The sequence below is a fragment of the Canis lupus genome, chromosome 10 (genome assembly GCF_003254725.2).
Source record: "Canis lupus dingo isolate Sandy chromosome 10, ASM325472v2, whole genome shotgun sequence".
Classification (NCBI taxonomy): domain Eukaryota; kingdom Metazoa; phylum Chordata; class Mammalia; order Carnivora; family Canidae; genus Canis; species Canis lupus.
In genome coordinates this window covers 68448238-68475652 of record NC_064252.1, presented here as the reverse complement: position 1 = coordinate 68475652, position 27415 = coordinate 68448238, and the positions used below count along the sequence as shown (strand labels likewise).

General features: G+C 38.8%; 1 protein-coding gene across 4 annotated transcripts in view; it reads right to left on the bottom strand.

Annotated features, from left to right (window-relative positions):
• Nucleotides 1–3252: 3252 nt before the first annotated feature.
• APLF (aprataxin and PNKP like factor) overlaps nt 3253–27415 on the bottom strand; it is a 67569-nt gene continuing 43406 nt past the window's right edge. For 3 of the 4 annotated variants that reach the window (XM_025470098.3, XM_025470115.3, XM_025470099.3), the window contains 3 exons: nt 27197–27322; nt 12206–12252; nt 3253–4230 (listed from right to left, as the gene is read on the bottom strand). In XM_025470098.3, the coding sequence (XP_025325883.1) occupies nt 4025–4230; nt 12206–12252; nt 27197–27322 (379 nt within the window). In that variant the 3' untranslated portion in view covers nt 3253–4024. Of the gene's footprint in view, nt 4231–12205; nt 12253–17334; nt 17387–27196; nt 27323–27415 lie in introns of all 4 variants that reach the window. The other variant, XM_035696001.2, reaches the window with a different exon arrangement.

Below are 27415 nucleotides of genomic sequence, written 5' to 3'. Positions count from 1 at the left end.
TGGAAACCATTGGCTCGTTCACTTCTGCAGCTCTTCCAGACGGCGACACACTTCGTTATATTACATTACCCTGGTGACGGTTTGTAAAGCTTTCGGAAGCAATCAGGCTCACAGTGACACACGCAGGCTTTCCAGAATCCTCATTTTTGCTGGCGAGCTCAAGTTTTACAATGACAACGAACAGTGCCGGTTGTTTTCCTTGAAAAACGGGCTCACTTAGTACATTTTGGAGGAAATGTCTGCCAAATACTCAACTTCGAATAACCATAAGCTTATCTGCTATGCTAACCGTCAAGTAAAAATTGCGTCCTGCGGAGAAAAATCTCCTTCAGCTTCCAACTGCATCATACAAAGGCGTTTCCTCAAGATCGAGGCTGTATTTCAATCTAGCAAGACGGGATGTTTGGATTATAACCCAGCACTCCCTTCTCTGACGAGTGTCGCTCCACCCATTGCTCTTTGGCCAACAGCATCATTGCCTTCGCAGGCTCTGTGACTGCAGACCCCGTGTCCTCTCTCCCTGGCCACCCCCATGGGATCCACTAGTCATGAATAAATATCCAACTTCCCAAGTACTTTGCAAGCACAGTGAGACGGACTCTGTGCTCTTCTATGCTAGGCAGCGTCTCGGGCAGAACGGAGCACAACCATGGTGGCTTAGGGCGACCATAAGATTATGTGCACTGTACTAGGACAGCCCGCCATAACGTCAGCAGTCACTTGTCTTCACCCCTTTTCTTCAATATTTATCGTAGAGGAGCTCTGTAAGTCTGGTTTGCCGATGGAAAATATGTGCTTGGACACAGACACACAGCCCCGATCACCAATTCCTGCTCAAGAACGGGAACAAGGAAGCGGGTGGTGTCACGGAGCGGGGCTGGATGCAGCACGTGCGTGCGGTGGTGACGCGGAACTCTGCACACGTGAACTGGAAGAAAGTCACTGTCCATTTATTCTCAGCTTCACGTCACCATCCTGGAAAATTATGATCACAATCTCTCTGCTTTCATTACATGAATGTTCACGTCCACTAGGATCTTCCAGTTCTAGAAACCAAGAGCGCCCGGGTGGGTCAGTTGGTTGAGTGTCGGCCTTCAGCTCAGCCCATGATCTTGGGGTCCTGGGATTGAGACCCGCATTGGGCTTCCTGCTCGGTGGGGAGTCTGCTTCTCCCTCTACCCCTCCCCACTGCTCAGGCTATGCTCTCTCTCTCTGAAATAAACAAAATCTTAAGAAGAAAGAAAGGGAAACAAAGAAAGAAACCGACTGAGAGTACTGACAAGGCCATCCTCAACCTGGGGCAAAAACAGAATTCAGTGTCTGGGCATCACTGAAAGATCTTCATGTCTCGGCTTCCCAACGTCCCAGAAACCACCCGTGCTACCTGCAAGAAGTCAGAAAAAAAAAAAAATTCTTTCAGAATGAAGCACATTGGTGAGAAATGTGTATGTGATAAAACGTGGCATGATGGAGAAAGCGGAGATAGAGATTCAGTGAGCCCCACGGGAGCGAGCGTTGGCTCCTACACCCTGCCCAGGACGGCAAGGACTTAAAGAATCAAGTTTCTGTTAACATTGCTCTTGCACCCATTGACGGCCTAATATCGTCAGTTTTCCCTCCACTTTCTAAGTCACAGATCTGAATACAGTCCACTTACGAGGGGCGAAGTCTGGCCAATTTCGCTACCCGGTCACGCATTGTACTCAGGTGTCTTTGGGATGACCGTCCACATCAAGTCCTCCTTGAAACGCAGCTACCACGAGGGCTGCTGGGTCAGCTGAGCATCCGGCTCTTGATTTCTGCTCAGGTCATGGCGTCAGGGTTGTGACCCTGGGCCCCGCGCTGGCTGTGGAGCCTGCTTCGGATTCTTCCTCTCCCTCCGCCCCTAGCCACGTACCCCCTGCCCCAACAAAAGCTATCACATTACACCAAGAACGTACTCTGATTAAATGCTTTTTTCTTTCTGAAAGCCCAGTGTCCGCTTTTGCATTCTCTTTATAGCAGCCTTCCCCGGATCATAGAACCCATCCTTTGACAGTGTAGAGCCCAGTGGGTTTCCGTTTACAGAGCCGTACAAGCGTCACCACTAACTCCAGATCACAGAGACACCCTACACCGATTAGCAGTCACCCCCTGTGCCCACCTCCTCCAGGCACTCCCCTGCACCCGGCACTGGGAACCACTAATCTACTTTCTATGGGATTTGCCTATTTTGGATATTTCATACAAATTAGTTCATATAATACGTGGCCTTTTGTGGCTGGCTCCTTTCACGTAGCACAGTCCTTTCAAGGTTTATCCGTGTTGCAGCATGTATCAATCCTTCAGCTCTTTTAGCCAAAAAATATTCCATTGTAGAGACACGCCACATTTTATCTGTTCATCAACTGATGGGCATTTAGGTGTTTCCACTTTTTGACTATTATACCAATTTTATTTATATTTATTTTTTTTTAGTAGGCTCTGTGCCCAGCGTGGAACCCAACACAGGGCTCGAACTCACCACCCTGAGATCAAGGCCTGAGCTGGGATTAAGAGTCAGATGCTTAACCGACTGGGCCACCCTGGTGCCCCCACTTTTTGACTATCATAAATAATGCCTCTGTGGACATTGTAAACATGTTTTTGTGTGGACATGTTTTCAATTCTTTTAGGATATATCTATGAGCAGACTAAAAAACACTCGAAGGATTAAGTCGGTGCAGGGATGAAAATAAGTTCAGAGGTCTGTAGAGCCCCAAGACTAAAGGGACATTGGAAGGGACACATGAGTTCCTAAATAACAGAGGCAAAGTCAGAATAATAGGTCTAAAGAAATATTTATCTTGTCTTGGGCAGCTTAAGCTGATTTTAATATTACACAATTAACTCTGAAAGACATTCAGAAACACTGAGAAAACCATTATAAATCCGTCTTGCCCTTTTAAGATATAAATTTCTAGGTTGTCTTAGAAAATATTAGTGTTTAGCAAGGACACTTTTGGCATAGCAATTTATGACGTCAATACTATGCCTACCGCGGCGCTCACATACCCAACTGCTATGAAAGATTCTAAACTGGATTTCAAAGATTCTAAGTCACCTAAAATGAAGAGTATTACGGGGCCTAAAGTAGTTTGAGAACAGAGATATATACTTCATAAAATTGGAGAATAAGGGGTTTCTTCTTGAAATAAAAGCCCAGAATCTTGAACACTAGCAGACAGCTTGCTGCCTTTATCTGAGGACAAAAGAGCCAACGGCATCTGAGAATTACGGTTAAAAATAATTTTTGTATCTTTTAATGTAGAGACAGAACACAGGGAGTTAAAATAACTACGCAGGACTTTAGTTTTGAAAAAATAAAGTGTCAAATCCTTTGGACTTTCCTACTTTTAAATTCAGACACAGAGTAAATTACCGACGTGAGGCACAAGGCAACATTCCCGGCATATGGTGAACAGTTCTACGGTCCAGCTGAATACATTCTCAGCAGCCATTTGATAATAATTTCCCCAAGTTTCAAAGAACAAAAGTAGTGAATGAGGTCATAAAGCTCATATCCAGGGCACTAGAAAAATAACAGGCTGTCATTTTCCAAAGCCTGGTTCTGCCAGAAGAATTGCTTCATAGCAAGGAAGGAGGCAGGCTCCGTGCCCGCGCCGTGGTGGGCCGGCTTCCGCTTGCCTCGCGGTCCATGAACCGAGGGTCTTTGGAAAAAAGGATCAGGGCCAAAGCTTTGTGCGACCTATGGCTTTCTGTTTATTCCCAACACACAAAGTATATGAAAAATATCACTTATTTCTCTTTAACTCTCTGCCTCCTCTTTCCAGATGCTTTAAACAGGACAGAAAAAGCAAGGCAACAAAAACAAACTCCATCCGCTACACTGAGGGCCGACGTATCAGCGTTTCCTTCGCGAAGAGTCCACAGCAAAGTCACGACCATAAAAAGAAGGAAAACAATGGTCACTTAAGTGCTTCCTTAGTTCCTGATTTTTTTCCGTAAAGACTAAACGTGAGCCAAATATCATCGCTGAAAAAAGTTACTTCTTCCTTTTCATGAACTTTTTTGCTTCCTTTAAAAGCTCCTCTACATCTTCCTGCTCCTGGTCTTCTTGTTCTGGTTCCCAGTCAGAATCTTCATCTGTGGGTTCATAGTCCTCTTCCTCATCACCGACAAAGCTGTCCTTGAGGCCGCACTCATTGGGCTGCCCACCGTTATCGCCGTCTTCATCTGACGTGCTTCTCACTGGGAGAAAAAAAAAAAAAAAATTCGGTACACAACATATCAATCGTCACTCAAACCCGGGCGTAGGGACATGGAACTGCACGATGTCTTTCTCTGACAAGGAGGACTGATTTTACTTAAGACAACACTAAGCACCAGAAATTTCTAGAAAGGCAGATAAAAATACTGTTAGAATTCTGTTTTTTTAAAACATTTATTTGATTCTAACTTTTCCTACCATGAGGCTCCTAAAATTAAAATGTCCTGTGAGATTCCTAATAACGGTTCCTTAACAACATCACAATCTAGGGGCACCTGGGTAGCTCAGTGGTTGAGCGTCTGCTTTTGGCTCAGGGCATGACCCCGGGGTCCTGGGGATCGAGTCCAGCATCGGTCTCCCCGCAGGGGAGCTGTGTCTGCCTGTGTCTCCGCCCCTCTCTCTGGGTCTCTCATGAATAAATAAGTAAAATCTTAAAAAGAAAGAAAAAGAAGAAAGAAAGAAAAGAAAGAAAAAAAGAAAAGAAAGAAAAGAAAGAAAGAAAAGAAAGAAAAAGAAAGAAAGAAAGAAAGAAGAAAGAAAGAAAGAAAGAAAGAAAGAAAAAGAAAGAAAGAAAGAAAGAAAGAAAGAAAGAAAGAAAGAAAGAAAGAAAGAAAGAAAGAAAGAAAGAAAGAGGAAGACTCTATCTGGAAATCTCTGAATGGCAGGAGACAATTCCTATGATCAACACCACATGTATGGGTCAAAAAATTACCACTTGTACTTCTGTGTATGCTTTACTTGACTTCCTCCTAAAATGCTCACAATAGATAGATGTGACTTAAATGAAACTCAAGAAATTTGAGAAGGAAAAAAAGTCGGATGACAAAAAAATAAGATAATTTATCTGTCCTCTTAACTCCCACAGCCCAGATATTTACATCTTTCTTAGTATCGCCATTCATTTCCAGAGAGGACTTGAGACAGCTTATAATAATGTGGTCATAAAAAACAAAACAAAACAAAACAAAACAAACGAATAAAAGTAGGAACTAAGATAACATAAAAACCAGAATGTAAACATGTCAACCTTCGGTTTTACCATGATTATTAGAAACTGAGCCTCAGGTTTCCCCCTGGGTTCCTCGGTGGCCCAGGCCAGGAAGGCTACATAGGATGTGCACAGTTCTTATTAGCGTGAGCAGCACATCAGTGCCTTAGGGGAAATTAGCATTGTATTTACTTGTAGACATTTCTTATCCCTGTAAGCATCCTAAGGGCATGTGTTATGTCTAGCTAATCTCAATTTCCCATATAATTTTCAGGATGGGGAACATTTAAAAGAACATTTCAAGGGTAGTTTGCAGATGGCAAAGGAGGGAGGAGGAAAGCCCATCACCATCTCTGCTCCTGGGCATTCTGCTCTGGACATACCTCCTATACGTACCTAGTGACATCGCAGTGAAGCGTGTCCTTTCAGATTCAGAAATTACCCTAGCAGATTTACAAGAGCAACATCCATAAAGCTGAATTAAAAAACTTCAGGTTCTCCTCCTGCTTATCTGGCTCTTCCTTCTCAGGGCCTTTTGCTGGCTCCTCCTCATCCGCCCAACCTCTAGGTTTTGGAGTGTTCAAGTTTCTGGCTGGGACCTCTTCTCTAACACAGTCCAGTCTTCTATCCTGAATTCCCAAACGGATAGCCTCAGCCCTGACCACCACCCGAATTCCAGACTCCTCTGTCTCACGGCCTACTCAGTGCACAATGCACAGGCTCTGAAACATAATATTTCCAGAACACAACTCTTGAGGTGCTTCACCCAATCTGGTCATTCTCTTATCACTCTTGAGCATGTGATTTCTCCAACCTTCCAAGAATCTTGGAGCCGTCCTTGAATAGCCTCCCCCTGAACACTCCATATCCAGGATGTCCAGAGATCCTATTGGCTCTGCCATCAAAATCTATCTGCCACTTCTCACTAGATCTCCATTCTCTGGTCCCCATGCCATCGTCTTTTTTCAGTCAATTCCAATGTTTACTAACTAGTTTCTTGCTTCCACTCTTGTCTGTTCTCCACAGAGAAGCCAAACCTTTCAATAGCTTTCTACCTCAGTCTGAATTAAATCTCAAGGTCTTGGGATCCCTGGGTGGCACAGCGGTTTGGCGCCTGCCTTTGGCCCAGGGCGCGATCCTGGAGACCCGGGATCGAATCCCACGTCGGGCTCCCGGTGCATGGAGCCTGCTTCTCCCTCTGCCTGTGTCTCTGCCTCTCTCTCTCTCATTCTGTGACTATCCTAAATAAATAAATAAAATATTTTAAAAAAAAAATCTCAAGGTCTTACTTGTAGGTCGTGGCCTCTTAGACCCTATACAACTGGCCCACCGCCAGCTTTTCTGATCTCATCTGCTACTCCTTGCTTATTCTCTTTGTTTCAATTCTACTCTTTTTCTACTGCTCCTTGAATAGTATAAGCAGCCTTGGATCATCTCGAGGGCTCTGGAGTCACTGTTCCCCCTGGCTGGTACCGTCTTCCCTCGGATAATCGCCTGTCTTGCTCTCCCCTTCAAGCCTCGGCCCTCGTGTCAAATTATCAGAGTCCTTTCACGATCCTATCTGAAATGGCATCTGTCCCTCACCACACACACCCCTGCCATCTGTCCTCTTACACAACTTTTTCTTCTTAGCAGTTATCATACATGACATCACACAGCTGTTTACATGCACCCACCTTTGTGAAATTCTACAAGAGTGAGGCGTTGCCTCTATTATCTCCTCAGCTCCTACAATGCCTAACACACAGAAGACACTTAAGATATATATTTGTTAAATATATGAACAGTTGAACAAATCAACAAATTGCACATCAACTGAATACCTTTAGTTTTACAGAAACCCTTATTATAACCTACATTTTAAAAAGACTTTTCATGTATTCATTAGAGAGAGAGAGAGAGAGCACACAGGCAAGGGGAGTGGGAGAGGAAGAACCAGGCTCCCCCCTCAGCAGGGAGTGTGAAATGGGGCTCCAAGCCAGGACCCTGGGATAATGACCTGAGCTGAAGGCAGATGCTTAACCGCACCCCGGCTTTTAATCACTTAGCTTGACTGTCAATATAATGAATTATATTAAAGACATTTATCTAAAACCTAACTGAAGGGGCTTTAAGCCTCAATGAACCCTGGAAGTCTTTAGCAACTTACTGGGCAGGCTCATTTCTTTTCTTTTCTTTAAGATTTTATTTATTTATTCATTAGAGATGCAGAGAGAGAGGGAGGCAGAGACACAGGCAGGGGGAGAAGCAGGCTCCATGCAGGGAGCCCGACAGGGGCCTCGATCCCGGGTCTCCAGGATCACGCCCTGGGCTGAAGCCGGCGCTAAACTGCTGAGCCACCCCGGCCGCCCCAGGCTCATTTCTTGAGCAATAAGGTCATGTTATTTGTTATTTGTTCCCTCAAAAAATCATTTATATCAAATCCCCATTTATATAAACATCACATTCATATTCCTTTAAATAGGAGGTTCGGAATCTACAAAAAGCGGAATCCATAACAGAACTCCATGCAGCTGGTGGCCAAATTTCATCCATCTCACTTCACATGAACAGGTATTTTGTGCTTTAAGTAGAAGCACCCGAAGAGCCAATTCATGACAAAGGCAAAGTCAGGCCTTTGTCCTTTGTTAGCAGCACTGCTCCCACACTTAACAGGGTATTAGATATGGACCTGTGACTATCCCTCTGGAATCCATTACAATGGATCCTGTTTAGCAAATTCAATTAGTAACTTTAAATATTCCACAATGTAAATGCCAGGGAGAAGGAAGTTTAGGCTTTTGTTTTGTTTTGTTTTTTAATTGCTGAAGGTGCTTTTAGCAAAATAATAGTTTCTGTCTTTCAGTGTAATGGGGCATGCAGTTAGTGAAACTTTACTTATTTGGAAAGTGCTTTGAATGAGTACACTTGTCGATCTGAATTATTACATGATTTCCTGAATCATGGGAATAAACTCAGGAAGTAAGGTTCTGAACTAAATATGGCTAGCACTTAACTTAGGAATAAAATGCCTGTCTTTGCCACAAAATAAGTTTTTATGCAAAAGGGAACTAAAGAACACTGAAAGCTTTCTTCAAAACAAAACAAAACAAAACAAAAAAGCCCCACACAGGTAGTCTCTAACTGGGCAAGCTGAAACATACAGTATAAATATCTGGATTAAAAGTGACGAAAGTAGTAAAGTTCACATAAACCTTCCTAAAAACTGTCTGCTTTATAAAATTCTCAAAGAAAGCTTCTCATGCAAGGAAGCTGGCTGGTTGGAGAACCAGGCAACACTCATGAGGCGTCGCATCGCAGACTATCCCAAGCCAAGGCTCCAGTATCATACAGAGAATGTCATGGTTGGTGAAAAGCTTATTAAAGGGCAAAAATAATAACAGGGGACATAGCAGGAGCTGTTTAATATTTTTACTCAATAACAAAACATAATTTTTATGGTTTTTTTTGTAGTTATGACGTCCAATAGATTTCCACAGAATTAAAGAGCATTATGCATTTTTGAAAAAATAAGTGCTTATGTATAACATTCGCTTATATAATGACTGGCTGATTTGAAATATAATTTTTTGGCAGGGGGAGTAATTTTTTGGTGGGAGAGTACCCAAAGTGGAGTGGGGCAGAGGGAGAGGGAGAAATCTTAAGTAGGCTCCATGTCCAGCACAGAGTTGATGAGGAGCCTGCTGTGGAGCTGGATCTCACGAGCCCGAAATCATGACCTGTGTAGAAATCAAGAGTCTGTTGCTTACCCAACTGAACCACCCAGGCGCCCCTGAAATACAAGTCTTAAGTGTGTCTAAGAAGATCAGAAGTGAGCTTCTTTCTTCCAAATCCAGGTGAGCTCACATGAAATTAATTTTTTTTCTCTATCTTCACCCGGGAGTTTCTCGCTGCTAGTTATTGCTGTTCTTATGGGGTTGCCCATTCCCCTCATCCAACAAAAAGTCTCTTTAAAAAGCAGCTGCGGTTTAAGAGAAAGAAGACAGACAGACTGGGGAGTAGAAGCCCAAAGATCTGGGTCATAAACAAGCCCATAAACAATGAACAAGTCACTTAACTTAATGGCTTAATGGAATTTATGCTTTTATCTATGAGTCAAAGGATGTTGATTAAATTACTTCAAAAATCCTTTCTGACTCCGAAGTTCTAATTTTAAGGCCAAAGTAAGAATCTTCATTTTCTCTACAAGTCAGTGAAGTCATATGAAATGTAGGGAATGTACTGACAGCTTGACTGCATGCAGCAGCACAGGAGAAATAGGCTGTCACTTGTTTTTAAAAACTGATGGATAACACTGGACTTCTGTGATGGAAAATAATCACGCTTAGAAAAGTAACAAACTCTTGAAACGTGTTTAAAACAATATGAGATTAATTATTTGATGTTAGGTGGTGATTTCTTACTTTTCATGTAGAGGAATGTGCAATATCAGAATAATTCCTAAATTTGTATCTAAACTTTCCTTCACAGTTTAAAATTTCACTGTCAATTCTTACCCCAAGAACATAAGTCTGAAGAGCTAGTGAAGAGTACAAAATGTCAAATGTACATTGGAAGACATGCTGGTTTTTGCAGAGAGAAAAGATCACTCCAAATTGCTGATTTTTCAAAATAGGTTTCTGGTGTCAGGATCTAAGCCTGTCACCTCAGATGACATCTAAGAGATGCCTCATAGCAGATTTACAGCTTAACATCAATAACTTTAGACTTTATTTTCCTTTCTTTTCCAGTAAATCTGAGGACTAATTAGGATAGTAATTCTCATTAAGTCAAAAAACTTTTGGCCCAATATTCTAAAGATGAAAATCTACTACACACCATAAGAATAAACACTTTTTTAAATACTTCATTTTACTACTAAATACTCATCTTTCTCATGCACCAAGCCATGAGTTGTGTATTCATAATTTAGCCTTGGAAAAGCAGCTTGTCTATTCTGATCGACTCTATTTACATGAAGTTTATTTCTCTTTTTAGATCCCACTGCACTTGCCTTTTTCGTATCCCCAAATCTCTCCGCTTTCCCCACACTAAGCAGCAGTTTGCAGAATCTTATTTAAGTTCCATTAATTTCTATAATAGCTTTCTAGAACTATGGGTTCTACTGCTGGAAGAAAAGTATATATAAGCAAATGTGTGCAAATAATTGCAGAACTAGAGGAATATTAAAATAGCTATTGTAGATAGCTAAATTTTCAGCCATGGATGGTATCGATAGCCTAGAATAATACATATCACATAATAATAAAAGCCAGAACAACTCTGATAATCAGATAATTAAATGCTGATGATGATTTCTTTAAATGCTGTTAACAGGTAAGGTAGCTAAGAAAGTATAAAAGTTTCCTGGCATTGGTTACTCTTGCATTTAGCAGCTTATGCCAAAAGCACAGCACTCTTTAAAAAAAGTGTGGAAAGTTAGTGAAATTTTAAATCAATCAGATATACAAGAAGCTTGATAGATGACAGTAGTCAAATCTACAAAAAACAAAATACACTCTATAAATTGTTACATGTGTGGAAGAATTCTGGAGAAGGAAATCTTTTAGGAGTGTTACAAATCAGAAGCTAAATAGTAAGCGTTTCATGTGGTTTTTGTAACATTGGCACTATATTAAATTGTATTGTCTTACTGTGTAGCTACTGAACCGACTTCACACTCAACATTTACACTGAAAAACAAAAACAAGACTCCCCGCCTGCCCAGTTCTTCTTGATCTCCACGGTATGTAAATATCATCCCCAGCCTCCTGATAAGTTGAATTATAATTCTGAGTGATCACTGTTTCCTTTCCTTTTATGTCATCCCAGCTCCCAAACCAATTAGTTGGCAAATCTGATTTTTCCTTCAAAATCCCACTGTATCTAATCCTATCCTTCCATTCTCGTGGTGACCACCCTAGCTCTGGCCCTTTATTCAACCATTAGCTCAGATAAAATGAGTTGTGTCTGAAGTACTAAAGCTTCAAAGTGTGTTTCAATGAGAAACTTCGAGTGGAATTCTCTTCCTGGTTGTTGCCCGTTGGTTCCGCGGGGGCTGTTTATGCGCAGACAAGGGCACGCGGCGGGGGGGGGGGGGGGGGGCAGCCTGCAGGATTCGCACTTTAGTCTGTGAGCAGAAATACTGTGTGCCAAATTGGCCTCTGCATTATATAGATGATATGGAGGAGCCAGCATTTGTTAAAAGGTTAGGAAGCAGGGGGAAGAGGAGGGAGATCGCGGTGGCTGAGCCTCGGGCTCAAGGACATTTGATGGTCGCTTCTCTGCCATCTGTCCTCCCTCCTTCCCTTTCCCTGTGGTTCTGAAGGTGACCCTACCCTAGATCCAGGGGTGGTGTAAACTAATCAGTGGTCTTAGTGATTCATCCAAGAGTAAGAATGTGATCTAAACTAGTAAAAAAAAATTTTTTTTTCATCTATTTTTCCTAGGAATAATGAGAGCTAAAGTTATTCATCCCCTCTCTCTCCTTAGATGCAAACACAGGTACTGATAAGGATGCATATAGTCCTTTCGTGGGGAGAGGAGCCAGTCTTAGGGTGGTAATGACCCCTCTAAAGACAGAATGATGGAAGAAAATTGGGTCCTTGGTGACATTACTGACATTACTAATGAGCCAAAGCAGTAAATCTTGTCTAAATCCATCCCTTCTTCTGGATTTTTCACTTAAATAGGTCAATAAGTTCTCATTATCACTTAGGTTGTTTGAGATTTTTTTTTTTTCAGGAACTGGCCAGTGAAAGAATTCTAAAAGATATAAGGATAAATACATATGGTTGTGCAATGATTACAGAAAACATTTGGCATTTAAAAAAAATTACCACTTTTTTCTAATCTAAGAAAAATCATTAAAATCAGCAAATTCATAGAAGCAGAGATTTAAAAAATTCACATAACTGGAAATTGTATCTAGGTTGAACAAGAGAATCATTTGAAGGTTTCATTTTGTTTCCTGAAGTAGAATTGCTTACCCGGAAGTGTACTATGTCTGTATTCTATCTTGTGCTGGGGATTCTTCCTAAAAAAAAAAAAGGGGGGGAGAGAGAAAGCAAAAATAAGATCTAGTTTTCTAATCACTAAAAATTAGTAAAACTATTTAAACTAGAACAAAGATTAAACTAAACACTCACTTACCTACAAATAAAATTAAGGTCCCAATAAGTCTCTTACTGAAAAGCACTTGCTTTTGTTGTTGTTGCTAACTATAGTACTGTATAAAGCATTAGCTTTTTAATTACATTTATTAAGTGCCTATTACATGCCAGGCATATTTCTAGATGCAGAGATATACTGGTGAACCAAACAAAAGTTTTTTCCTCCTGACTTACTAGAGAAAAACAGCCTGAGACAAAGTACAATATATCATATCCCCAAAATATAACATACTGTATTTCTCAACTGTCAATGCCATAAACCACCTCTATAAAAATACAATATATCATATATGAAATATAGAACACAAAATATCAAATGTGTGTGCCTGCATGTGTTTGTAATGTCTAAAAAGATTTTTAAGGTTCTTCTTAAATCCAAGACAAAAGCATTTAAGTCATGTCTCCGAAGATCCCAAACTGTTAAGAGAAAACAGCAGAGTCAATTTGCAGGGAGAAATTTACACGAAATATTCCAAAGTAAAAAAAAAAAAAAAAACCAACAAACTATTGTTTGGATACCTATTTTTGATTATATGTGCTTAAGATCTCTTTTATTATTTTATTAGTTAATGTTGGGGTACACGCTACACATACAAGACATTTTCCAGATAATCCAGACCTGCCCGGGCAGCAAAAATCCAAAGCAGTTACTGGTCGATCATGACCCACGTGATGGGCCCCTCTCTCTCGAGGGACTAACACGGGAGAGCGGGGTGCACACCAACAATAGGTATGTGCTCAGGTGCACGGCTCATACGAAGCTACTGTGAGGATTCATGAAGAATACAGAGCACATCCTTAACCGACAGGCGTGCTAGGTTGTAAGTAATTAATGCTGGCCATTGACACATCCATCATTGGTTCAATAAATAGTCATAGGGCACTAATTACATGTCAGGTTCTGTAATCAGGTGTGACATTTCTCATTGCTAATATCTCTTCTTTTTGGGGGATCACTCTTCCTATACTGTCAGCATGAAACACCGTACAAGGCTTCAACCACACAGTTAATTAAGGGTCATAACTCATCAGTTTTGAAAAATGGAAAAAGGATTCTAAAGAAGATTGTGTATTTGGGATCATTAACCCAAATCTGACCTTTTATTGGAAGAGAAACTTCCAAGTTGGGAAAAATAAACTGGACAACTTAAACGTGGCAAAGGGAGGTGCAAATGAACAGAGCTGCAGTGATGATTTGTGGGAAGATGGAACACGCAGGCACAGCTCACGGACCTGTTTAATTCAGTCTTCATTAAAATGCAATTAATGCTGGACATGTCAGGGAGGAGGAATGCAAACACGAGGGACATTAATACCAAAGTTCATCTTCATCAATAACCTAGAAGACAGCTGTTGGTCATTTGAGATTGTTTTTGGTAGCCTTTCAAAAATCTTTTTTTGTACTGAGTATGAAAACTAAATACACTGGTAGCTTTTTGTTTTGGAAAAAAAAAACAAAAACATAAACCAAACCTACTAAATATTAGCAGGATTAGTACACTGAAATTCCATGTAATTTTGCTGAGATTCTACAAGTGTTAGCAATTCTATACAGATGTCCCATTGTTGTTATTTTTATTACTATTTACAGTCTTTTTAAGATTTAAAATCTTTTTCTCCTTCACTACATATATACATATTTTTTCAGGTTCCAAGCAGTCTTAACTTTCTTCACTTTGCCTTTAATAATTAAGAAAAAATTTATTGAAAAGCTCTTCCTACCATATTCTGCCTAAGTTCAAATCATACCTCCTTCAGGAAGAGAATTCTGATCATCGCTGGCACATAGGTCTAGGATATCTTGTCTGTATCTATCATTTGGTACTCACTACGTAATTTCTTATATTGTCATCTAAATTTTCAACAGAAGTGTGTGTGTGTGTGTGTGTGTGTGTGTGTGTGTCCGCACGCACGCACGTGTATTATCTCCATGGAGTTTTTCTTGTACCTTTTAATATCTTTTATAGCACCTTTCACAAGGAAGCATTCATCTGTAGTTTTAACAAATTTATCTACTAAAATGTAGATTTTTTTCAAGGAAAAAAATTTAATTAGGTTTTTGAGTTTAGAAAATGATGGAATATTTTGTATTTTCCTACTTAATAAGAGAAAAAGAAACTTGTCTTTGCTGACTTTACTATTATTTCTTAAAATAACTATTGAAAGCAATTTGAAAGAACTATTTGCAGTACAAACTCAAGTTTAAAATTCTCATTGGTCAGAGTATAAAAAAGCAGCTTCTAGTAATTTCTAGACTGATAATAAGTGTTTTTGAGTTCACATTAACACTTAATATTTTTATGGTAATCCTATTCCATGGATCCTGATGTTTTCAGAAGCCTAGCCTCTGAAAGGCAGTTTTTCTACTGGGAATATGCCAGAGAATGCCTATTCTCATTAGGTTGAAAAGAATGTCAATGTGCTGAAATCGCTTTGCCTTCACACTTACAAAGTTAATAATCAAAGTACTAACTGAATCTTTTTATACAAACCCAAGACTAAAACATGTTAGTATTTCCTGCCACTGACAATTCCTATAACTTCCCCAGGAAACCATGAAAATGTAACAATCATATTAAGCAGACTCCACTGCAATCAGGTTCCTGAGATCTTGACGGGTCTGCATCATCAAACGCTTACTCTACTCAGTCAATCATGCAAGGAACACAGGAACATGGAGTCCTTCACAAATGCTTAAGACAGATAGATGCCACTGTGTTTTGGACCTGTTCTCGTCTGGCTGGATGAACTCGGGATCACCGGCATTGCCATGGAAGGGTGGTTTCAGGATCAGAAGAGCTGATTATGAATTCAAACTTTTGCTGGTCGTGTGATTCTCAGAAAATCCTATAAACCAAGTTGCCATACTGCTTGGCTCACACAGGGTTGTTCCAAGGGTTAAATCAAGTAATATGTATAAACACTTGTAGGCTATTAAGTATATTCCACGTGTCAGCTATTTTTATAGAAACAGAAATTAATTTTACTTTAAGATAACCAACAATGTTTGGAAACTCGGTGTGCCAGTGAAAGTAACTGCCAATTAATATTAAAGAGCTGAATTTTGTTTTCAATGATACATATTATTATGATTGAATATATTCCCCCTCCTACTTCACATATTTATGGAATATTTTCTAACATTCACCTATGCGTATCTCATCTTCAAAAATCAGTCATTTTATAACAAGGCACAATGTCTTTTTCATATAACCCTGGGTTAAGGCTAAGTGGTAATTTTGTGCAGCCCTTGGGGGGCATATGAGCATTTGAAATAACTTTCAAGGATAATGTGAAATTCTGCTCAGGACTTTTTCCTAATAATGAATGGAAATACTCAGGCTTCATTCATAAAAGATTTACATCCATCTTTTTCACAAATGGCATTTTCTGTAACTTAGCAGGCCTCAAAATCCTTTCTGAATTGTTGTCTGTTTTTTTCTTTTGCATTACTATTAATTATTAATGGTAATCTTTGTTTTTTTTTTAAATCTTTGGTTTCTAAACATAAAATTTTACAGCCATAACCACACCAGCATTGTAGAAGCTGTTATATATTAAAATATACATTTTCTAAAAAAAAAATTCTGATCTTAATGACAATGGCACTTGAATAAATATTTATCTGAAGGAAGAATACTCCAGGAAGAGGAAATAGAAATGTCTATAAATTTGCTAAGGCTCTATGGGAAACAAGCTAAGGTATTTGGAAAAACATTCAAATGCAGATTTGAATAGCTCAAAGAGAATGAATGAGAAAACAGTAGGAAATGAGGTCAGAAAAGGCCTTGTAAACTATGGTCAAGAGTTTTGTAGGAAAGTATTGGGAGATTTTGAGTAAGAAAACATGATACGACTTACTTTTAGAGAATTACTCTGGTTGCTTATGGAAAATGAACCACTGGAGGGCAAGAGGAGAAACCAAGGTCTCCGTTAAGAAGCTATTGCAGTACTTTAAAGGTAAGGGGTAGTGGTTAGGACTAAAATGGCAGAGGGAGGGGAAGAGAGAAGTGGTCAGGATCCTAATTATTTTCAAGGTTGAAATGGCAAGAACCGCTGATGGGACTGAGTGATATGAAGAAAAGGGAAGAAATCAAGGCTGCTTGTAGGTTTGGAGCATAAACACTGTGTGAATGGTAAAGTCATTTAGACAGGTGGAGAAACCTTGGGGAAGAGTCGTTTTCATGATAAAAATCCAGAGTTCTGTTTCGGATGTAATAAGTTTGAACTACCTATTTTATAACCAAGCATATGCGTCTGGAGTCATTAAATTCAATCAGTGCCCTCAGGAGTAAGAACAGAATACAGAAGTGCCTCTACTCAGGGAACTGAACCCTGTGGCTCTGTGATAATCACAGGTAGGGAAAAAGAAGAGGAGGCAGCAAAGAAGACTAAGGAAGAGCAGGCCAGGAACCTAACCGGTCTGGCTCCGTGGACATGAATAAATCACTCTGTACTCCTGATATCCCCACTACTAAGTGCAGGACCCTGGAACACTCAGCTGTTGGATTTTGGGAGAACATGGGGACTCAAGTGTGGCTATGTGGAGTGGAGTGAATGTGGCAGGTGTTTCTCTTCAAGAAATGAATCCAGAAATAGGAACAGACGATGACAGTGAAAATTGGAAGGATGTGCATAAGATGGTGGTTGAAAGTACCTGTGAAGTCATCAAGCTATAAGGATATACCAACGGGGCAATTAGATTAAGTGTGGCTGATCTCACTGAATCCATGTTGAAACATCCATCCAGGATTCATTCAGTGTCAACGATGGTGAAGGGGATGTGTGGCATTGAGAACAAAGTCTTCCTGAGCCTCCCGTGTATCCTGAATGCTCGGGGCTTAACCAGTGTGATCAACCAGAAGCTGAAGGATGATGAGGTTGCTCAGCTCAAGAAAAGTACAGATAAAAAAACAAAACAAAACAAAAAAGAAAAGTACAGATACCTTGTGGGACATCCAGAAAGACCTAAAAGATCTGTGACTTCCAGCTTCTAGGCTGTAGAAATTTAAAATTACAATGGGATTAACTGTGAGCCTTTAGTTTTTCATTCATATACATGGATCATAGTTTGCTTTTATCTTCCTAAATATGGGAATCTGGGCTCACAGAATCAAAGCCCATGCTTGGTTCAATGGTTGCAATATGAGCCCTTGAACAAATAAAATTAACTATTATAGTGTGCTTCTAAAAAATAAATTTAAAAAAATGAAACCTATTTATTTTGCCTTAAATAAAATAATATGGATTTATGCTAAACATACATTCCTAATTTTTATGAAGCAGCTCCAAAAAACCAGTATCTTCTGGTTTGAAGCATACACCTGTACATATGATCAATTAAGACAATATTGCAGTAATTTGGAACATTTTTCAAAAATAAAAGAGGAGAGGTGCCTGGGTGGCTTAGTCGATTGAGTGACCAACTCGGCCTTGGCTCAGTTTATCATCTCAGGGTCCTGAGACTGAGCCCCACGTCGGGCTCTGAGCTGGGCATGGAGTCTGTTGGGATTTTCTGTCCCTCTCCCTCTGCCCCTCTGTCCCTGCTCATGTGCAACTGTACGTGCTCTCTCTCTCTCTAAATAAAAAATATAAATTAAAAAAAGAGGAAATAGCAAAAAATTTTAGATCATAGATATAAATTTGGATCAGTAAATAACAAAAGATAATGAATTTACTTACTATCAAATAGATTTTTTTAAAAATGAATTATGCTTGTTGCAAAACACTGTGTTCTTTCAACTATACAGATCATGTTGCAAATTCATTACAGTGAGAGCACTTATAATTGATAATATACTTCCTTACGTCATCCCTCTTAGAAAGTATTATAATTAAAAAAATATAAAGTAGGTCATTGGCTTCCAAAAAACACCAAGGTACTAATACTTTCATTTGCATAATTCATATCTGCCTTAAAATTTTAAGTCTGAGGCAATGTATGTGAGTTTAACTTTACATTTTCACACTAAACTGGTTGATGATGGATTCTATTCGTTTCAGTGTACATATATTCCAAGGTTAGTGCCCAATTTAACAAACAAGAACAGGAGTAATGCACTGCATAAAATCCAATTACACACCAGAGGAAGTGAATGAGTCAGAGGCAGGCGCGGCAATCACTGGTTATATTAGACATTAAGTATCTAATGTTCTAATTCACACAAGTACCTTAAGCTAATCAAACACATTAAACTGACAAAGTCCTCTGACAGACTATGGCGTAAGGCACAAAAGGAATAAATCAGATTTATTAAATGGGCAACACACTTAAAATGACAACATTAATTCTTTCATATTACCATTTTTCCGGGTTGATTTAATTTTGTGAGGCTTAAAAAAGTATAATGTCAGAGGAAATTTTAGTAATGCCTGTAGTCTAGATAAGAATACAATTTAGTGATTAAGTATCTTTTTTAAACATCAATCTCTTATATGGGCCTTAGAATCTTTATTTTTACTATAGTACACATTTTTAATATATGATTCATATTGTTTGTCTTACTCATGGGATGGGATGGCTGAAAATGAACTATATCCATATATGTATACGCTGGTGTTTTCATATTTGCTTTATTGTTATAAGAACTTCGACTACAGATGGCAATACTTGGAAATAAAATACAGTATCATGTAAGTTCAGGTGGTTGACACAGTACAAGACAGATTATTTAGTGTACTGTACAGGGTTGAGATCACCTATATATTTCAAAAAGAGAAACTAAATTGCACATTCAAGGGATTAGAAGGTAAAACTGGAAACCAAAAAAACCAAAAAACAAGCAAAAAAACAACTTAGTATTTCACTTGAGAGACCGTTTTTACTTGAGAATTTGTCTTGTGAAGGCAAATCTTCAAATATAAAAAGCAAACAAAAATGTTTCAATCATAAACTTCATCTCCCTTCCAAATGTTGTCAACCATCATGGAAAACAGGCTTATCATTGCTCTACTTTTGGAATATATGTATTTACTTTTGTAAATATAATCATTTCTGGCTGATTTTTGTGGGTTATTTTATGATCTGTGAGACACCAATATTTTTCTTCTGTGGCTATAGGAAAAATCTAGCATGCATTTACAGAAAATCTTGCTTTTAAGCAAGCCAAATTAGAACATTTTATCATTCTGATACAGTATGCTTATATTCTAGCACTGCGGAAATAAAAACCTGGCCCCATGATAGTCATTCCTCCTGGGGTGCCATGTAAGCAAACCAACACTTTGATGACTTTGATGTCCCTATCAATGTTCCACTTGACCAGAAACATAATATATCCAGTCTGCCAGTCCCCAAATGCCATACCAGTTCTGGGCTCTATACTTCTTCCTCTTTCTTCTCACCTCAAATAAGGCTATGTGGCCTCGGCTAATCAGATATTTTCTGTTTTTGTCTTCCTTGCTCTTTATTCATTATCCTTAGTTTCCCACCTTCCAACGCATTCTGCAGTTCTCTGAACAGAGACCATTTACTTCATTTTTTTAAAATAAATTTTTATTTATTTATGATAGTCACACAGAGAGAGAGAGAGAGAGGCAGAGACACAGGAAGAGGGAGAAGCAGGCTCCATGCACCGGGAGCCTGACGTGGGATTCGATCCCGGGTCTCCAGGATCGCACCCTGGGCCAAAGGCAGGCGCCAAACCGCTGCGCCACCCAGGGATCCCGAGACCATTTACTTCATGAAGTGTTAAATAAAGTTTCTTTGTATTACTTGCCTTCTTTAATAATATTTAACAGCACTAAACAGTACGTGGCTTAAAAATAATATATATTTTTGGGTGCCTGAGTGGATCAGTCAGTTAAGTGTCTGCCTTCAGCTCAGGTCATGATCCTGGAGTCCTAGGCTGGGGCCTGGCATCAGCTCCTTGCTCAGTGGGGAGCCTGCTTTTCTCCCTCTGCCTCCTGCTTCCCCCCACTTGTGCTCATTCCCTCTCTCACTTGCTCTCTCTCAAAAAAATAAATAAATAAATAAAATCTCCTTTAAAAATGATATATTCTTGCAAATCAAGATTATTACAGAGTAAACTGCTAAAACTAAAGTGATGTTATAATCAATGACATACCTACTAGATCATGTTTTTTGCCTAAATAGTAATAAGAATGTGACAAGAAAGGATATATAAAAACATGTATCATGCTTCCACAACCAGGGTTTATTATTTTGATGATCTGAAAAATTCACAATTTCTTCAATCACAGTACCTTATCTGGAGATCTTTTTTTCCTAACTCTAAAATATTACTTTGTCATTTGAATAAAAAACAAATACTGTTAATACTTTAGAAAGCCATGATAGGAGTGCCTGGGTGGTTCAGTTGATTAAGCATCTGCTTTTGGCTCTGGTCATGATCTCAAGGTCCTGGGGTGGAGCCCTGCATTGGGCTTTCCTGCTCAGCAATGAGTCTGCTTCTCTTTCTACTTCTGCCCCTCTTCCCTGCTTGTGTACTCTCTCCCTCTCTAATATATAAATAAATAATAAAATCTTAAAAAAAAAGAAAAAGAAAAAGAAAGCCATGAATAATAATGGTGGAGTCGGGCCTGCCACAGAGAAATGCTGGAATGGAGGAGGGAAGAGACTTAGTTTTGATTTCACTGGCTTTGGAGTCTTAGGCAGCTCACTTAACCTTTATTTGTAAAATAGTAGTCAGAGTAAGGGATCATACCTAATGTTCTCCCAGAATCTGTCTGAACTGTAATTAAAATTAACAAGGGAAAAAAAATCTTCAGATTTTATTTCCAATTTGAACCAAGACACCAAGTAGCTCAGCAATGAAAAAAATACACTCTATGTATATATAAACATATTTAGATACAGATCTGAAAGTTTCTATTAGCATATGTGGGTCACTGGTATTGGAATAATTTCTCTTGCCTACTGCTGCTCTGACGTCTCTTAGAGAGACTGATGACATTGAGGCAGTGATTTTTGATGTTACTTTTGACAGTATTTGACATTTGATTATTCTTAGGAAGGTTTTGTATTTTACGTTTATTCTTCTCAAGAATAGGCACATTTGGATTTTGCTTCTGAGAAGGTCATAAGGCATCATGGCAGGCCAATATTCTTAACAACCCGGAAAAAAAGCCTGATAAACTGTAAAAATTGTTTTTATGACAGAACTGTGAGAGCAATGAGAATTTTGGAATATCTAAAATTCCACAGAGAAAAAGCCCTTCCTAGGTTAGCTGACAATCACTGGCTCTTTTCTTCTCTGGTTGTCTTTGCCAATTGGTGGGGGCTGAAGAATAAGATTTGAGTCATCTAGAGGAACTCTAGTTGAGGAAAAGAGAAACTTGTAGAGCTTTTCATGGTCTCATGGGGTTGTCATGACAATCTGAAAACTAAAAGAACCCCAAAACACCAGGCTGATTTTTTTCTAAGAAATATTTGCTGAATTCCAGGGAAGTATGAGAGGTTTAAGGACTGCATCTGAAACTCAAAATGGTAGAATGAAATCTCTAATTCATGTCATGTTTCAGAGATGAAGTCCCACTAGGGAGAAAGGATCTACAACAAACATAATTAGTCTCCCCTCAAGAAATCTGCCAGATTTTAGGCTGCACAGGTGATAGCCTACTTGGCTAAGCTCAGAATTTCTAAGGGAAGTTTCAGAGCTGAGAGAACAGAGACCTGCTTTTCTGTCAACAATCTAGACGTGTCATGCCCAATGAGCATGGATAAACCAAAGGCAGACCGAGTTTTCTTAAGATATCAACCTAGGTATTACTTATCCAAATCTCTGACTGGACAGAGATGACTAGCTCCTATCTGCCAAATAGGGAAGTGGGGGGTGAGGTAGCCCGACTGATGGAAGAGAACATGCATAAAATACAGCATCCGAAATTATAAAGTCTTTGGGTAGGTTCATTAGTGGTCTAGACACATGAGAAGAGAGAATTACTAAACTCTAAGATAAGCAACAACAAATATCCAATCTGAAGCACAGAGGCAAAAAAAAAAATGGAAAGAATAAAATAATGTGTAAGAGACATATGGGATGGAGTCAAAAGACTCGATATGGTTAATTGGAGTGGAGAAATGAGGGAAGACACAGAGTGGGGCAGAACAATATCCAAGGGATGAGATAACAGCTAAGCAATTTCTTCAAACTAACAAAGACAGCAACCTGCAAAAAAGCTCAGTGAACCCCAAACAAGATGAATGTCAAAAAAAATCATACCTAAACACATGAAAGTAAAAGCAACAAGGGGAGCCTAGCTGGCTCGGTGGGTAGATGATGAGACTCTTAATGTTGGGGTCATGAGTTTGAGCTCCACGTTGAGGGTAGCTTATTAAAAACAAACAAACAAACAAACAAAAACACCAAAAAAAAGCAATGATAAAAATCTTTAAAATGACCAAAGGAAAAGCATGTTCATTTCAAAGCAACAATAAGACAAACAAGTAACTTTCATCAGAAACTATGGATGAAGGAGTTGATAGAACACCCTCAAGTTGATGGAAAAAAAGCAAAGGTGCCAGGCTAGAATTCTATACCCAGTGAAAAGAGCCATCAATCAATCCATCAATCAGAACATACTCAGGCACACAAAATTTGACAGAATCCTTTCCCATAAGATTTTCACTAAAGAAATGCTAAAAGAAGTTCCTAAGACTAAGAAAATGATCCCAGATTAAAGGATAAAGCTTCAGAAAGCCATTCAAAATGATAAATATGTCAGTAAATATAAAAAATGCTGATGCTTAAAATTTAAGAAAATAATAGCAATGCCTTTACAACTTAACATGTGTGGAGGTAAAAATAAATGATGCAATATTTTTTGAAAAAAGCAGAAGACAAAGTAAATGGACTTAAACCAACAAAGCATTACTGTTCTATTTCAGAAGTGGTAAAAGAACCAACTGCATGGTAGATGTGTAATGGTAGACTGCGTAATAAGTCACTGATGCCTATTAATATCAAATATAACTACTGGGGAAAAAAGAATATATAATTAAACAGTTAATGGAAGAGAAAAAATGGAATGAAAGACCCTTGGTCAATCCAAAAGAATGGGATGCCTGGGTGGCTCAGCGGTATAGCGCCTGCCTTTGGCCCAGGGTGTGATCTTGGAGTCCCGGGATCGAGTCCCCCATCAGGCTTCCTGCATGAAGCCTGCTTCTCCCTCTGCCTGTGTCTCTGCCTCTCTCTCTCTGTGTCTCTCATGAATGAATAAAGAAAAAAAAAATCTTCAAAAAAAAAAAAGAGGTCAGAAAAAGAATAAGGGAACATGAATATAGGGGGCAAATAGAAAACACATAGCAAAATGGCAAAATTAAACTTAAAAAGATCAGCAATTATGCTAAATATATTGGACTACACAATGTACCAGAAAAGCAGACTATCCAGCTGGGTTAAAAATGAAAACAGTGAACCAATTATATGCCATTTGTAAGAGACATAGTTTAAACATAAGAACAGGGGATCCCTGGGTGGCTCAGTGGTTTAGCGCCTGCCTTCGGCTAAGGGTGTGATCCTGGAGTCCTGGGATCAAGTCCTGCAGCAGGCTCCCTGCATGGAGCCTGCATCTCCCTCTGCCTGTGTCTCTGCCTCTGTGTGTGTGTGTGTGTCTCTCATGAATGAATAAATAAAATCTTAAAAAAATAAAATAAAATAAATAAATAAACATAAGGACAGAGGTTGAAAAAAGAAGAATGAAAAATATTATCACACAATACTAACCAGTGAAGGCTGGGGAAGCTGTACTACATCACACAAAATAGTTCTTTTCCTGGTAATCACAGAGGATATCATCAGACCAAACCTCCTACAGGTAACAATTACACTCTGTTAAAAATATAAAAACAATAATCTTAAGGAAAGGGATAGCTACCAAAAGCAGGCAGAAGCCAGAAGGGAGTCAATGTAGGGAAAAAAGGGAGCAGCTTTGAGTGAGTTTCCCATTTTTATGGCTTTTCCACTGACAACAGACCGCAGTTGGTGCATTAAGAAAAACTGACAATTAAGAGAAGAAATAAACAAACCTACGATTACAGTGGAGATTCTCACATCCTTTTCTCAGTAATAGAATTACATAAAAAATCAGCAAAGACAATGAATACATGAACAACACTATTTGCCCAAATTGACAGTTACAAAACCCTATTCCCCCAAATCACAGATATTTCTGTGCACATAATACGTTCAACAAACATAGACCATCTAGCTGGACCAAAATCAAATCTCAATAAGTTTTAAATTCTAAAAAGTGTTTTATGATCACAATGAAACTAAATTATAAATAATAATCGTATGCCTAGAGCAATCCCAAAACGTGTAAATATTAGACTAAGTAGACTTTACAACAAGAAGCATTTTAGAGACTAAAAGGGACATGATGGACCAGATAACTTTTAAAATTTTTAGAACTGATATCTGATCAGGTCACTAGATCTAACTACCAATCATTAGGAGATACAGGGGAACATAATGAATGACAATTCGGTAATGCAGTCAGCAAAATCCAGACAGTCAGACACTCCTCAGAACAAATGGTCAGCTTTCTTCAACAAATATATTGCAAGGGAAAAAAAATGAAGAGGAACCTATTGATTAAATAACTTAAGAAACATGGCCACCTTTTGCCCGTACATGGACCTTAACTGGATCCTAATTCAAAGAAAAGATATGTGAAAAAAAAGAAAAAAATTGGAGAAAAGAAAAAGAAAATGAGACTATAAGTAAATTGGGATACCTGACAGGATCTAAATTATATATTTTTTAATAATGGTTGTAGTATATTTTTAGAAAGCCTTTATCTTTTAGTGATATACCCTAAAATACCTATGAATAAAATGGGATGAGAAGCTACACTACCAAGGGTTTACTTCCAAATAATCTAGGAGCAGAGGTAGCAGGTGGAAGAGAGGGAAGTACAGAGAAAACAGTATTGGCCAAGACTTGAAAATGAGTTATGGCTTCACTTGATCTGCATTTCCCCCACTTGAGGATAATGTATACAATTCTGTATTATAAAAGTTCCCTGAAATGTTCCCTAAAAGTTCCCTCAAGATGAAAAGGCACATGGCCATTGTGCCATGAGCTCTGAAAGGCTATTTTATCTTAAAAAAAAATAGAGACAGAGGGACACCTGGGTGGCTCAGTGGTTCAGCACCTGCCTTTGGCCCAGGGTGTGATCCTGGAGTCCCGGGATTGAGACCCACATCGGGCTCCTTGCGTGGAGCCTGCTTCTCCCGCTGCCTGTGTCTCTGCCCCTCTCTCTGTGTCTCTTATGAATAAATAAATAAAATCTTTTAAAAAAAAGATAGAGACAGAGATACACATTTGTTCTACAAGTAATCTCACTCAACATTGTTTCATCAGTACTTGGCATTTGATGATTCTTTGGAGAATATTTGTTGAATAAATAAATGGGAGCAAGGAATTAGTTACTTCAAGGGTGTGTGTGTGTGTGTGAGAGAGAGAGAGAGAGAGAAATTTCCCTAATTAATAATGATACTGCGTATTTCTTCATGATTTTATTCACCATTTAGATTTCCTTTTGGACAAAAAACCGGTACATGTCACTAGGAGAAAACAATAGCAATTCGTAAGTCCTCTTCCTGTATTCTGTTATGTGTTATGTGGCTGCAATTTTTTTTCTCTCTCTGTAGCTTATCTTCACTCTCTTAATAGTGTCTACTGATGTGTAAAAAAAAAAAATCTTAATTTTAATGTAGTCAAATACTTAAAAGCTTTCCATATTAGTTCTTGCTTTTTATATCTTGTTCTAGAAAATCATTCCTAGTCTGCGATCAGGAAATAATGTTCTTATACACATCTCTAAAGCTTTATTGTTTTTTTTTTTTTCCTTTCACATTTAGTTCTAGGATTCATCTAGAATCCAGTTCTTGACTATGGTGTGAAATAAAGTTCCAATTTTCTTTCTCCAGATAGATACTCTTATCTCAACAAAATTAATTTAAAAAATTCATACTTTTATCAATGCCTGCAATACCCCTTTTTCATGAATATGTCACCTGTATATGCAAAGGTCTACAAGAAGTTCTGCTGGAATAAAACACTGTAATTTTCAAATGATAAGGCACAAGGTTTTCAATTTTTCTTTCCTGCCTCAGAAGATTATCCTGCCTTCTTATTGAAAACTACAATCATAGAAATAATAACAACTTCAAATAGACGAGTAGGTTCAGTAACTGTTTCAAATGTATCCAAGAAACATGGCTGTCTGGAATTAAAGCTGAGGTTAGAATCACTACTTTTTTCTTTGGTAGTCAGATTTATTTCAAGTTCATTCAGTCATTGAACAAAGTTGCAGATACAAGGATAAAGCAGTCCCTATTGTCAAGAGACAAATGCAATCTCTTAAGATAAATTCTACTATGCATGATACACACAGGCAAAAGATGCTTTGAAAGGAAAGAGGAGAAGGTGCTCTTCTTTTAAGCATCGAGTTGCATGTGCTGGCAAGAATGGTGGAGTAGTAGGACTTGAGGAAGGCAGAGATAACATCCCGAATTGCTTTACGTCACACCAAGGAGCCTTGGTATGATGGATAGAATGTACGATGGGGTAGCATCGACACCTTTTCAATTATCTGATTTACATTTTAGAAAGTCAGGAATAAATGAGGAACAATTTCAGGCATTTACAAGGACAATAACTTCAACAATTTATAATTATCTAAAAGAAACATAATCCTATTGGCAAAATGAAAAGCTACTATCTATGGAAGTTTAAACACTGAAAGGCTTGAAGTGAGAAGTTGCCTGCAATTTCTGCTGAATATACAACAGAGATTAAGGAGAAAAGGAGTACAACCTAACATTCCAGGTGTATGTACCTGTAACAAGATGCTCCATAGGGACATTCCGGCCGGTCGTCAGCCTCATCTTGACACATCACTTGTACACCTCCATAATCACCATCACCAGGGTGACTGAAGTGTTGAAAGTGGACAGGATTCTTCCTATGAGGATGGAAAACACACGTCAGAAAAAATACAATTCTCTTGACAGTTATATTACATACTGCTATTTATGAAGCCATCTTTCTAATATCT